We start from the raw sequence: 14,173 nt of genomic DNA, 5'->3' as shown, positions 1-14,173 counted from the left end.
CCCCACAGAATCATTCAAACGACAGTGAAATACTGTTTGACTGGTGAACTGCAATACTCCATTATAAGGTGAAGATGCAAAGCTATTCAGCATGGAATATGTCAGATTTTTTTACTGTAATACCTCACTATAAGGTGAAGATGCAAAGCTATTCAGCATGGAATATGTCAGATTTTTTTACTGTAATACCTCACTATAAGGTGAAGATGCAAAGCTATTCAGCATGAAATATGTCAGATTTTTTTACTCTAATACCTAACTATAAGGTGGAGGTGTAAAGCTATTCAGCATGAAATACTGTCAGATTTCTGCAATACCCCCTTATAAGATGGGGGCACAAAGCTATTCGGCATGAAATACTGTCAGAGTGGTTTACTGCAATACCTCATTATAAGGTGGAGGTGCAAAACTATATATATCATATGATATACTGTCAAAGTGTTTTTCTGCAATAACCCATCATAAGTTGGAGGTGCAAAGCTTTTCGGCATGAAATACTGTCAGACTGGTTTACTGCAGACATTAAAATACTGTCAGACTGATTTACTGCAATACGTCATTATAGGGTGGAGGTGCAAAGCTATTCGGCATGAAATACTGTCAGACTGGTTTACTGCAATACCTCATTATAGGGTGGAGGTGCAAAGCTATTCAGCATGAAATACTGTCAGATTGGTTTACTGCAATACCTCATTATAGGGTGGAGGTGCAAAGCTATTCGGCATGAAATACTGTCAGACTGATTTACTGCAATACCTCAGTCATAATTGGGTGGAGATGTAAAGCTAATCTGCATAAAATAATGTCAGACCAGTTTACTGCAATACCTTATTATAGGGTGGAGGTGCAAAGATATTTTGCAAGAAACACTGAAAGACTGGTTTACTGTAATTCCTCATTACAGGGCTGAGTAGCAAAGCTTTTTGGCACGAAATACTGTCAGACTGGTTTACAGCACATGTTTGAAATCCTAATAGACTGATTTACAGCAATACCTCATTATAGGGTGGAGGTGCAAAGCTATTTGACATGACTGGATCTGGATACACCATCATCAGGTCTGACTGGGGAGTTGGGGCATGACCCATGTTCCTGCGCTGCCTGCGTGTTGCCTGGAATATCGAGATGAAGCTCGGCCTGCCTTGACCTTGCAGGCCACGGGCTGTGAGTCTCTGCCTCTGTTTGTAGTAGCCACATCCCCCAAAACACATCATCATCAGGAATAGGACTACAAACCTGTGGATGGCAGCGTATTATTATGTCACATGTTACAATACAATTTTAGGCCTACAGTCTTAAAAATAAAATTGGGTCAAATATTTTTAAAACACTGTGAAATACAGGATACTGTAATGTCTCATAGAAAAATAAAACATTTGCCCTGTTGTCAACATAATATTGATATGTATAAAGATCAAAATAAGTCCAATGAAAGGTCATTTGTTACACAACTTATTTTAATGTAAGATTTTGAATACATATACACAAAATGTATTGAAAATGAAAGTAATCTTTAAATCTCACCAAAAGTACCACATGTTCCAAATAGACAGTCTGTAACCATATGCGTATCTTCTGTCATTGACGTCGTCAATAGAATCACGGCTACCAAAGCAACACCCAGCACGGCAGCAATAGTAGGCTTGAGAACACCTGATGTTCAATATGAACAGACATATATTCAAATCCATCATTGCTTGTATCTGGGGAAAACTCATGCTTTTCACTTACTTTTTCCTCCCTCTTTTACTTCCTACTACTGTTAGTACAACACAAAGACATGACCTACATATGCATTTGTAGATATAATAATTTTAATTTAAAATACAATAAAATTCTTTTTCAATAGATTTCTGGAATTTGCTTTTTCAGTCACTTTTTATAGACAATTAACTTATATTTCATTACAACTCAATGTTATGTGTTTGTCAAAAACTGTCTTATCCATAAATGTGACTGACATTTTATATGATAAAATTTAAGTTTTGTTAGTAGCAGCACAAATTTGTACTTGAAATGCAAAGGTTTTTTTTGCTTGTGAACTTGGGTTACAGATGATTTTTTCATTGTAAACATTATGTTGAATCAAATGTTCCTACCAGTAGTAATGTATCACCAGTACTACTGTAACACAAGATGGCCCTAGTTCGCTCACCTGAGAGGAATCGGTTCATTCAATCTTTACCTAATGTCAAACTTGACCTAGATATTGACCAGACAAACATCCTGGTCAAGTTTCATCATTATTGAACCAAAACTCTGGCGTAGGGAGTGTTTTTGTTTTTGTAAGATTTGAAATGATGACCTCTATTCTGAGTTGACCCCTCTAACCAAACATCAAACTTTGCTTACAAGGATTTTGTATAATATAATGAAAATCTAAGGGCAATAATTATGGCATTAATTATGTGATTTTGCTCATCATCAAACTTGACTGAGATCTTTCAGCAACTTTGATAAAGAATGCTTGAGAAATGTGAATGCTAGAGTGTTTACAAACCAAATACGTACAGCGGACAAAGACTAATCTGAAAACCTCACCTGGGTAATCAGCTGAGCTAAAAAGTGTTTTTTTTTTTATCTGAGCCATTTTCCAACTTGTCCAAGAAATCAATAAAACCAATGTATTGACTAAGTTTCACGATGATTAGGCAAAATATGCGACTTGTAAAGTGTTCCATCACAAGGTTTCTCTATATAGTCACATAAGGAAAACTGCCCCCTGGCAGCCATGTTTATTGACCCATCGGGACAATTTGCAAACTCATCTGAGATATATATAAAACCAATCTTTTCACCAAGTTTCATGATGATTGGGCAAAAAATGTGACTTCAAGAGTGTTCAAAAGCTTTTTTTCTATATAAATATAAGAAAACTGCCCCCCACCCCGGCAGCCATGTTATTCAATTGACCGGAACCATTTTCCAACTCAACTCTCGTATCAAGGAAACAAATGTTCTGACCAAATTTTATGAAAATTGGGCAAAAAATGTGACTTCTAGAGTGTTCACATGTTTTCACTATATACATATAGAGAAAAATGCCCCGCCCACTCAACCAACATATCATTAAGACAAACATTTTGACAAATTTACATGAAGATTGGGCATGAAATGTGACTTCTACAGTGTTTACAAGTTGTTGTTTTTTTTTTACCTAGTGACCTAGTTTTTGACCCGGCACGACCCAGTTTCGAACTCGACCGAGATTTCATTTGGACGAAGCTTCTGACCAAGTTTCATGAAGATCGGACAATAAATGTGGCCTCTAGAGTGTTTACGAACAAATGTTAACGGACGGACGGACAACGGACAAAGACTGGTCACAAAAGCTCACCTAACAAATCAGGTGAGCTAAAAATTTATTCTTAAAAAAAAAAAAATCATTTTAAACAACATACTTTGTTCCATCATCGCAAATTTCTGCTAAAACCTGAAAAGAAATGTAGACATTGTAACATTTGAACATGAGCATGTAAATTTATTGCACTAAACAAATGAAAAAAACACCACCATTAACACATTTTGATGGAAGAATGTGGAATACATTGTATTGAAATCAAGTGACTAATTTTACATTGATTACATACTGTCTTAATTATCCGAGCGCACTTTTAATGTTCTGCATGGTAACGTGTTTCCATGAATTGAACTGATAACAGATTACGAGTAATTCTATTACATTGTATGTGACACATTGTTCATAAAAATTAGGGATGGAAACGAATATACAGATATCCGAATACTGGCAAAGTATCCAGATAGTAAAAGAGGATCGAATTAATAGGTTTAACAATATTGCCTTTATTGTTGTATTCACACTCTGTTCCTGAATTCCAGGAGGCAAGTTTAAATGATAAAAAGAGCTGTCTCCATAGGAAGACATAATTGCCTCCGAAAAACGCTTTTCAAAACCTAAACACAGATTTCGAAACTTAAATGCAGACCCTAAGTTCAAGGTCAAGGTCAAAGGGGTCAAAATTAGTGAGTGTATGGAAAGGCCTTGTCCATATACACATGCATACCAAATATGAAGGTTACATCTGAAACGACATAGAAGTTATGAGCATTTTTCGAAACCTAAACACAAAAGTGTGACGGACAGACTGACTGACGGAAATGCAATCACTATATGTCCACCTTCTGGGGCATAAAAAACCTTTAGGAATCGTAATTCCCAATGACCAGGAGGGTCAGTAGCTGGGAGTTGGATTATTCAAACTAGCCATGTCACTGGATTTTCTGTCTAGCTTGTAGAAACAAGAGGGCCTGAAAGGCCCAAAGTCGCTCACCTGAGATAACAAGATATTATTGGGACAAATCTTCTGACCAAGTTTCATGAAGATCGGAAAATAAATGTGGCCTCTAGAGTGTAAACAAGGTTTTACAATAGCCATATAAGGAAAAATGCCCCACCCCCTGGCAGCCATGTTTTTCAACCAACCGGCATCATTTTTGAACTCTTCCAAGATATTATCCGGATGAATCTTCTGACCAAGTTTCATGAAGATTGGACAGTAAATGTGGCCTCTAGAGTGTTAACAAGATTTTTCTAAAGCCATATAAGGAAAAATGCCCCGCCCCTTGGAAGCCATGATTTTCAAGCAAACATAATTATTTTCGAACTCATCCAAGATATCATTGAGACCAATCTTCTGACCAAATTTCATGAAGATTGGACTATAAATGTGGCCTCTAGAGTGTTAACAAGGTTTTACTAAAGCCATATATAACCATATAAGGAAAAATGCCCCGCCCCTGGTGGCCATGTTTTTAAAACAACCAAAACCATCTTCGAACTCATCCAAGATATCATTGAGACCAATCTTCTGACCAAATTTCATGAAGATCGGACAATAAATGTGGCCTCTAGAGAGTTAACAAGGCAAATGTTGACGGCGCACAACGGATGACGGACAAAAAGCGATCACAAAAGCTCCCCATGAGCACGTTCTGCTCAGGTACACAAACAAGAATGGGAAAGAGTACAGTTGTTGTGTTACTAAGAGTGCTTCACTCAACTTTAGGCGCCTTTTACATGTATACTGAGTTGAGCGACGAAAATGCCTAAATCTGCCATAAAATGGAACAAGAGGGCCTGAAAGGCCCAAAGTCGCTCACCTGAGAGGAAAGGAACTGACCTGTTCTGTGCAGCCCAAGATGTCATTAGAACAAAATGTTCTTACAAACTTTCATGACTAGTGAACACACTGGTAGCCACGTTTTTCAACAGACCAGAACCATTTTCATACACATCCATGATATCATTTAAACAAATATTCTGGCAAAGTTTCATAAAGATTCATGAAGCCATAAAAGGAAAAATGCCCCGCCCGCTGGTAGCCATGTATTCTAAGCAACTGGAACCATTTTCACACTTGTCCAAGATATCATTGGGACAAATCTTCTGACAATGTTTCATGGTGATCAGACATTAAGTATAGCTTCTAGAGTGTTAACATGGTTTTACTATAGCTATATAAGGATATGTGCCATGCCCCCTTGGCGGCCATGTTTTTCCACCGACCGGAACAATTTTAGAATTCGTCCAAGATATCATTGGTACAAATCTTCTGACCAAGTTTCGTGAAGATCGGAAAATAAATGTGGCCTCTAGAGTGTTAACAAGGTTTTACTATAGCCATATATAGCCATATAAGGAAAAATTCCCCGCCCCTTGGCAGCCATGTTTTTCAAGCAAACGTAACCATTTTCATTCTCATCCAAGATATCATTGAGAACAATCTTCTGACCAAATTTCATGAAGATTGGACAATAAATGTGACCTCTAGAGTGTTAAAAAGGTTTTACTAAAGCCATATATACATGTAGCCATATAAGGAAAAATGCCCCGCCCCTGGTGGCCATGTTTTAAAAGCAACCAAAACCATTTTCGAACTCATCCAAGATATCATTGGGACAAATCTTCTGAATAAGTTTCATGAAGATCGGAAAATAAATGTGGCCTCTAGAATGTTAACAAGGTTTTACTATAGCCATATAAGGAAAAATGCCCCGCCCCCTGGCAGCCATGTTTTTCAACCAACCGGCATCATTTTCGAACTCATCCAAGATGTTATTGGGATAAGACTTCTGACCAAGTTTCATGAAGATCAGACAATAAATGTGGTCTCTAGAGTGTTAACAAGATTTTACTATAGCAATAAAAAGCCATATAAGGAAAAATGCCCCGCCCCCTGGTGGCCATGTTTTTAAAGCAACCAAAACCATTTTCGAACTTATCCAACATATCATTGGGACAAATCATCTCACCAAGTTTCATGAAGATCGGAAAATAAATGTGGCCTCTAGAGTGTTCACAAGGTTTTACTATAGCCATATAAGGAAAAATGCCCCGCCCCCTGTAGGTCATGATTTTCAACCAACCGGCATCATTTTCGAACTCTTCCAAGATATTATTGGGATGAATCTTCTGACCAAGTTTCATGATGATCAGACAATAAATGTGGCCTCTAGAGTGTTAACAAGATTTTGCTAAAGCCATATAAGGAAAAATGCCTCGCCCCTTGGCAGCCATGTTTTTCAAGCAAACATAACCATTTTCGAACTCATCCAAGATATCATTGAGACCAATCTTCTGACCAAATTGGATTGACCAGATTGGACAATAAATGTGGCCTCTAGAGTGTTAACAAGGCAAATGTTGACGCCAGACGACGGACGACGCACGACGGACAAAATGCGATCACAAAAGCTCACCATGAGCACGTTGTGCTCTGGTGAGCTAAAAATAACAGTAAATCTAAATGAAAAAGTAGGGTTAAGAGCTTTGTTTATATCAAAGTTATTAACTTTAAACCAAATGAAAACAAACCTGCTTGCTCTCACTTCCTTTCAATGAATGAAATTCCATTTTGATGAGGAAATAATATTATGTATTTTGTCGTGTTACCAACTAGATGCATTTTATTGGTTTAATTTTAGTGTAGCGCAGAATGATCCTTCACAAGTAAGCAACTCCTAGAAATCTTTCTGGTTTACAATGAATAAAGAAGTGTCTGCAGAAGTTTCGACAGTTTGGTTTTTGGGTTGGGAAATTTGAATTTATATTAGATCATGATTTAGGAGGAATTTGTTGTAAAAATGAGACTGGTGGCTACTTCTTGATTAAAATGGTTTTACATCAGCTCAAGCGACTGTGACAATTGTACACACTATTGATAAGCTGTACAAAGGCATGAAACGTCTTTGGTATCTCGATCCTTTTGATGATTAGTAAGTAAAATCATTTCCTATCCTATGTATTTCCTTAGAATCCGGGTCTTCTGACCCCAAACCCCTTTTTTTCAATGTACTAGATGAATTAAAACAGCGGCCAAGAATTGTTTAACCTATTCTTTGCAAAGAAACACGCACCTGCTTTCTTGCATGCACACTATTGGTAAACAACTGCAGTTTGGTAGTTTTTTTTTAATATTTATTTTCAACATATATCTCAATTACAACATGAATAAACATATGCAGCAACACAACTATTTTGGCCTGTTATGTACAGTATACTCACATATCATATACTGTGAAACCATTATTAATCGTCAGGCATTAATTTTCATAAATTTCGTCAGTCGACCGATCGGCAACTTTAAGATCCTAACGAACAATCATGCACTATGTTTGAACAAAAACAAACACTAAGTTGAACAATATTTTAAAACTTTACCGTAGACATGAGGCATTAAATTACAACATAATCCATGCACACATTCACTGCTGTTTCGTAATCAAGATTAATCCGGTTTTGACACAAAGGGATGTAGATTACACAAGGTACTTAACTGACACGTGACACTTCTTTAAAACGCGTGTGCAGTACAGCTGTATCTAATGCGTTGACTTCGTTTATGTAGAATGGTAATGAATTAGCGCTAATTGTTTATAACTTTATTACCCATTAGGTGCATTGTGTTTTTCAGGGGTGTTGCATATTAGCCATCACGCAGCGAATGCCGATGAAAGACAATAAACCAAATGAAAAGATGACGATTTGTGATCAACATGCGTATTTATCACAAATTAATAAAGAATATTTTAATTGCTGTTTGTTATTTGATTGTTTGAGTTTTACCACACTTATTACTATTTTATATGTATCAATTTATTTATTTTAAAATTATTGACATTATTGATTTATATACCGGTAGTTTACTTTTTAAGAACAAACACACACATAGAGTTTATAATTTTGTTCGCACCTTCCCTAATTGGTGTCGATAAAGGTACGATTGTTATCAGTATGGCAATTATAATAATAGAATAAGACTAATTGGCAATTGGCTTCTTTTTACAAACACTCGTTAATGGTTATTCGATCCCACTTGTCCGCTAATCATAACAATGAACCTGTGAATGGCATACATTAAGAGGGTCCATTACTGTCCCTTGATAACAAAAGACTAGTTAATTGGCATGTTACAAACAGGCCCCACCTCCTGCAGTGATTCTCAAGTGTGTTCCCGCATTCGTACCACGATTTTTCGCAACTGCGATTGATCGCGAATATGTATTACAGACAATCGGATATTAACTGACGCATTTTTTTAAAATTCAAAATAAAAAATCGGCGAATTTAAGTGCTGACGAAATCGTCATTTTTATAAAAATGACGAAATTTTGTGCTGTCGAAAATAAATGGTTTCACAGTATCTTTACTATTAATGTACATACACCTGTTTTGGGTATATACATGTATTAACCATTGTTTTTTTCCCATTTTGGGAATGGGGCCGGGTCCCTTTGGATTGGGAAAAATTGTGGTGTTTTGACCGAAATTGGGAAATTAAGTGTTGTTAATTTTTTTTTGCAAACAAATGCTTCAAAAATGAGAATTCAGAATTAAAGTGTTTTAAATATTAAATTTCATAAAGTGCAACTTGTTGAGGTGGAAAGAAGATAAACCTGATGTTGATAAAAAAAATTGAAACCTTACAGTATACATTTGGAATTTTAATCCGACTCAATTTTTAGGTCCCATTTGGGAAAAATATCTACTTTTTTTTCCATTGGAAATGGGGCTGGATATCGGCCTAGTTGCAATAATCCAACTCCCAACATATTGACCCTCCCGGTCGCTTCGATTTTTAACTGGTTATGGCATATTTCATGTCAAGTGTTGCAAGTATGAAAGCAATAGCTTTGCTGCTTTATGAGAAAAGTGGACCTAAACACAAAACTTAACCAAATGTTCAATTTTCTAAGTATAAAAAGGACTCATAATTCTGTAAAAATGCATGCCAGAGTTATCTAACTTTGCCTGCCCAGTTCCCTCATGATAGTAAGTAAGTGTACCAAGTTTGAATGCAATAGCTTTGATACTTTATGAGAAAAGTGGACCTAAACACAAAACTTAACCGGACGCCAACGTGATGACAATAGCTCATTTTTTTTCAAAAAAAAATAGATGAGCTAAAAAGTGGTTCTGGTAAAGTTCAATCTACCAAAATTCAGTCCACAAGTCCCATCCAACTAGCAGCTTATTTTTTTATTGATTCAGACTTATTTAAATTAAATCAGAATTACGTTATTGTCGAGCCATGTTACCAAATGCATGATTAGGGCAGCAGGATTTACCCAAATACTCATAATTTTGACTCATTATGGCATGTTTGTTCATATTTTTTTTAACTTTTTGTCCATATTTTAGACTTTTTTTAATCAAGTGAATTAAAAATAATGATTTTGTGCTGATTAATAGTCATTAGGGTTAGGTTTTTAATTCTTAAGATACCACGTTTTTCTTAATATTGCTTCACTTGATTAAAACAGTCCCAAAATATGGACAAAATGCCATAATGAGCCAAAATTATGAGTATTTGGGTAGTAGTTCGGTGTATATGGGTGTATTTGGGTAAATCGTGCGACCCTAAATACAAAGATAGACTCTTTTCCTGTATATTTATCCACTTATATGTAACACATTAACAGATTATATACTATAAATGAACACAATTCAAACAAGAATGACGCCTTTTTATTGAAGTTTAATATGTTTCCTTATAAATTAAAGTCAGTAGATATATAGATACATTGTAATATTTGTTGTAGTTACAGGCAGATTTCAGGATGGTACCCCAGGGCCCTCGTTTGGCTGTTTTTGGGGCCGAAATTCGGCCCCATTCCCCCCTTAAAATAGTATACTATTTTCCCCTGTTTCAGCTCAAAATTCCCCTCTCAAAAAAAAATATTGTTTTTTTCTTTTTTAAATTTTATACCTATGTTGCCAGCTGGTATCGTGCTATAAACCTTTGATTAAATGTATATTTATGTAAATTACATTAAAATATAGCAATTTTAAGTGTTGAATGAATGAATGGTAGGTGAAAAGATCTTCTAAAATTCCCCTTTTTTGCCAAAAACGACGCAAAATTCCCCCCTCTAAGGACCCCGGCCCCAATCCCCAAAAGTTTAGCAAGGGCCCTGTACCCTAACAACCATGAATTTGTTTGTAGTTACAGACAGACTTTAGGATGGTACCCTAGCAACCATGAATTTGTTTGTAGTTACAGACAGACTTTAGGATGGTACCCTAGCAACCATGAATTTGTTTGTAGTTACAGACAGACTTTAGGATGGTACCCTAGCAACCATGAATTTGTTTGTAGTTACAGACAGACTTTAGGATGGTACCCTAGCAACCATGAATTTGTTTGTAGTTACAGACAGACTTTAGGATGGTACCCTAGCAACCATGAATTTGTTTGTAGTTACAGACAGACTTTAGGATGGTACCCTAGCAACCATGAATTTGTTTGTAGTTACAGACAGACTTTAGGATGGTACCCTAGCAACCATGAATTTGTTTGTAGTTACAGACAGACTTTAGGATGGTACCCTAGCAACCATGAATTTGTTTGTAGTTACAGACAGACTTTAGGATGGTACCCTAGCAACCATGAATTTGTTTGTAGTTACAGACAGACTTTAGGATGGTACCCTAGCAACCATGAATTTGTTTGTAGTTACAGACAGACTTTAGGATGGTACCCTAGCAACCATGAATTTGTTTGTAGTTACAGACAGACTTTAGGATGGTACCCTAGCAACCATGAATTTGTTTGTAGTTACAGACAGACTTTAGGATGGTACCCTAGCAACCATGAATTTGTTTGTAGTTACAGACAGACTTTAGGATGGTACCCTAGCAACCATGAATTTGTTTGTAGTTACAGACAGACTTTAGGATGGTACCCTAGCAACCATGAATTTGTTTGTAGTTACAGACAGACTTTAGGATGGTACCCTAGCAACCATGAATTTGTTTGTAGTTACAGACAGACTTTAGGATGGTACCCTAGCAACCATGAATTTGTTTGTAGTTACAGACAGACTTTAGGATGGTACCCTAGCAACCATGAATTTGTTTGTAGTTACAGACAGACTTTAGGATGGTACCCTAGCAACCATGAATTTGTCAGATCTTTCCTATCAATCTGTTCAGCCTCCATTTTGATAAGAAAACATCTGAATGTTCAAGCAATTTTGATATACTTCATTAGAAGCTTTCCTAACCTGGCACACACACAACTGTTCAGTATTTGAAATTAAGATTGTGCAAGCAATATCATTGGTTTTTACAAACTGTGTGGAGCAATTTACATAGAAATCTTTTAAATTTTTCATGTTTTTACACAAAATATATTTCCCTCAATATTTCGACAACAAAAGAAGATTTGTGTGACAGAACTGCCCCAGGCCCAGTACAGATAACTGACGTAAATTTATTTCCAATATACAGGGGTGGATGAATCTACATGTATAGGAATGGATGAAACAATAGCCTGAAGGAAGGTAGTTCTGGCTACCATAACTTTAAATGTCGCTTTTTATGATTTTTGACTGGCACGACTTTATAGTTTTGGAACAACCCCATTAGGAAAGTCAACCAGAAATTCCCTAAAAGTTGACAGTTAACAAAGACCGGTCCAAAACAGCTTTTAAATGCAGTTATTGGCCCAAATCGACCACTTGATCGGAAACATTGACATTTTTCACATTTAACTGATATATTTTTTCACAAAATACTATCTTAAACATTTAAAATTATCTATTCTACTCTTACATATCGAGAAAAACAGCGATGTGACAGACTTACTTGAAATGCGAATCTCCCGAGATTTCATGGTCATACAACGTTATTTCTATTTTTAGTAACATACCATGTGCCAGCGATTTTTTTCCTTCTTTATAAAGTACCGGTAAACGGCACTTTCCCAATTGCGAAAAAAACTACAAATTTCCCAATTGCTGGCCAAAAAAATCCCAATTTAAGGTAAAATAAAATAAAAAAAAATTTTTTTTCTTTTTTTTTTTGGAAAATGCAACATTTTGTTAGTTTCCCTGTGCAGCTATATGGTTTGAACCTAGGACTAGGTAAATATAATATTGACAGCTTCAAAACACTTAGTTATCAATTTTAAAGTATTATACCTTTGCCCTGGAATCTGGACTAAAAATTAACTATGACAAAACAAAACTCATATGGATAGGCTCCAAGAAATATAGTACACACTCAATAAAAACTAAATACAAACTTATATGGGGTTCAACCAATTTCAAAGTACTAGGTATCATATTTGATGTCAACCTAGAGAAAATGATTGATTATAATTATTCTAGCAAATTGACAATGTTACAAAATATCATAAATTTTTGGAAAAGGAGAAATATCTCACCTTTAGGAAAGATTACTGTAGTTAAATCCATGTTACTCCCCCTTTTCACTCATTTATTTATTGCTCTTCCCAGTCCAGGAGTACATATATTAAATCAAATACATAATTGTTTTTACAACTTCATATGGGATGGTCCTTTAAAAATCAAACACAATATTCTTATCAAACCTTATGAAGAGGGAGGGCTGAATATGATAGATATATACTCATTTGAAAAAAGTATGAAGCTAACATGGATAAAGAAACTTGCACTATGTACAGGTAAATGCTTTGTATTAGTCTATTCACTGTTTGATGTTAAAAAAATGTTAAATATGGGTAATGCATATGTGCAAAAAATTGTTAAAAGATTAACTAACACATTTTGGAAAGATGTTCTTAATTACTATAGCATATATGTTAACACATTTAAGATTTGTACATTTGATGATGTATTAAATATGCCATTATTTTACAATGACAACTTTAAAATTGGTATGAATTGCATTTATGATAAGAACATGTATGAAAGAGGAATTAGACTTGTTAGGGACATATTATGTACCTCTGGAGGGTTTAAGACCAAGAATGATATTGAGAATTACACTGGAAAAGTGCTAAATTTTTTATTCTATGAAGGAGTTAAAAGAACTGTATCAGATTTTATTAAAAAATCAAGTTTTGCTACTGTTAACAAGTCAAACACCACTGGAGTATTTTTCTCTTCCTATCTGAATGTTATTGTTTTTAAAGCAAAACCAAATAAATCAATATATAGCACATATACATTTAATAAAAAAAAACCTACATGTCAAAATAAGTGGAATGAAATATTTAATAACATTGACTGGAAGTTTGTACATAACTTTGTTTTTGAAAACTCCAGAGATACATATATACAATGGCTTCAAACTAGAATTGTACACAGAATCTTGGGTACAAAATCTCTGTTATATAAAATGAAAATTGTTAACGACAATCTATGTTCTTTTTGTAAAAAACATGAGGAAACCTTAACTCATCTTTTCTGGGAATGTGAACACATTCAACCCATTATCAACTATATAAAATATTCAATGAATCTAAACAACATCAATTTTCCCAACATCTCTTGCCAAGATGTTCTACTTGGGATTTGTTCTGAAAAAATGACCCCCATTAATATTTTATTTCTTGAAATGAAAAGGTATGTTTTTATCTGTAAAAAACATAGTAAAATCCCAACAGTACCAGGGCTAAAAAATAGTTTTCAACTAGCATGGGAAATTCAAAAGCACACCATTTGCCAAGGATCGGAATTTCCAAATTGGTCAGTTGTAAGATTATTAATCAATGAACCCATAACTTAAAATGTACTTGCTTTACATTGATGTGCACTGAAATGAATAATTTCAACTATACACTGTGGTTTTGTTTTCACATATTTTGTTTGTTCAAATCTACACTTTCTTTACCTTTTACAAAAGAAAACAATGATATGTGTAGTACAAATCTCCATATTAAGT

The 14,173-nt window shown here is 35.2% G+C and overlaps 1 protein-coding gene across 2 annotated transcripts in view; it reads right to left on the bottom strand.

Moving 5' to 3' along the window:
• The window catches only part of LOC127839310 (vesicular, overexpressed in cancer, prosurvival protein 1-like), a 28,341-nt gene that overhangs the window by 10,025 nt on the left and 4,143 nt on the right, over positions 1 to 14,173 (bottom strand). The window contains exons 1-4 of one of the 2 annotated variants that reach the window (XM_052367611.1): positions 7,682 to 7,786; positions 3,402 to 3,433; positions 1,525 to 1,653; positions 996 to 1,236 (exon numbers count right to left, since the gene is read on the bottom strand). In XM_052367611.1, the coding sequence (XP_052223571.1) occupies positions 996 to 1,236; positions 1,525 to 1,653; positions 3,402 to 3,433; positions 7,682 to 7,690 (411 nt within the window). In that variant the 5' untranslated portion in view covers positions 7,691 to 7,786. Of the gene's footprint in view, positions 1 to 995; positions 1,237 to 1,524; positions 1,654 to 3,401; positions 3,434 to 7,681; positions 7,787 to 14,173 lie in introns of those variants that run through there. The other variant, XM_052367610.1, reaches the window with a different exon arrangement.

The sequence above is a fragment of the Dreissena polymorpha genome, chromosome 7 (assembly GCF_020536995.1).
Source record: "Dreissena polymorpha isolate Duluth1 chromosome 7, UMN_Dpol_1.0, whole genome shotgun sequence".
NCBI lineage: Eukaryota > Metazoa > Mollusca > Bivalvia > Myida > Dreissenidae > Dreissena > Dreissena polymorpha.
This window is presented reverse-complemented; position numbering and strand designations above follow the sequence as displayed.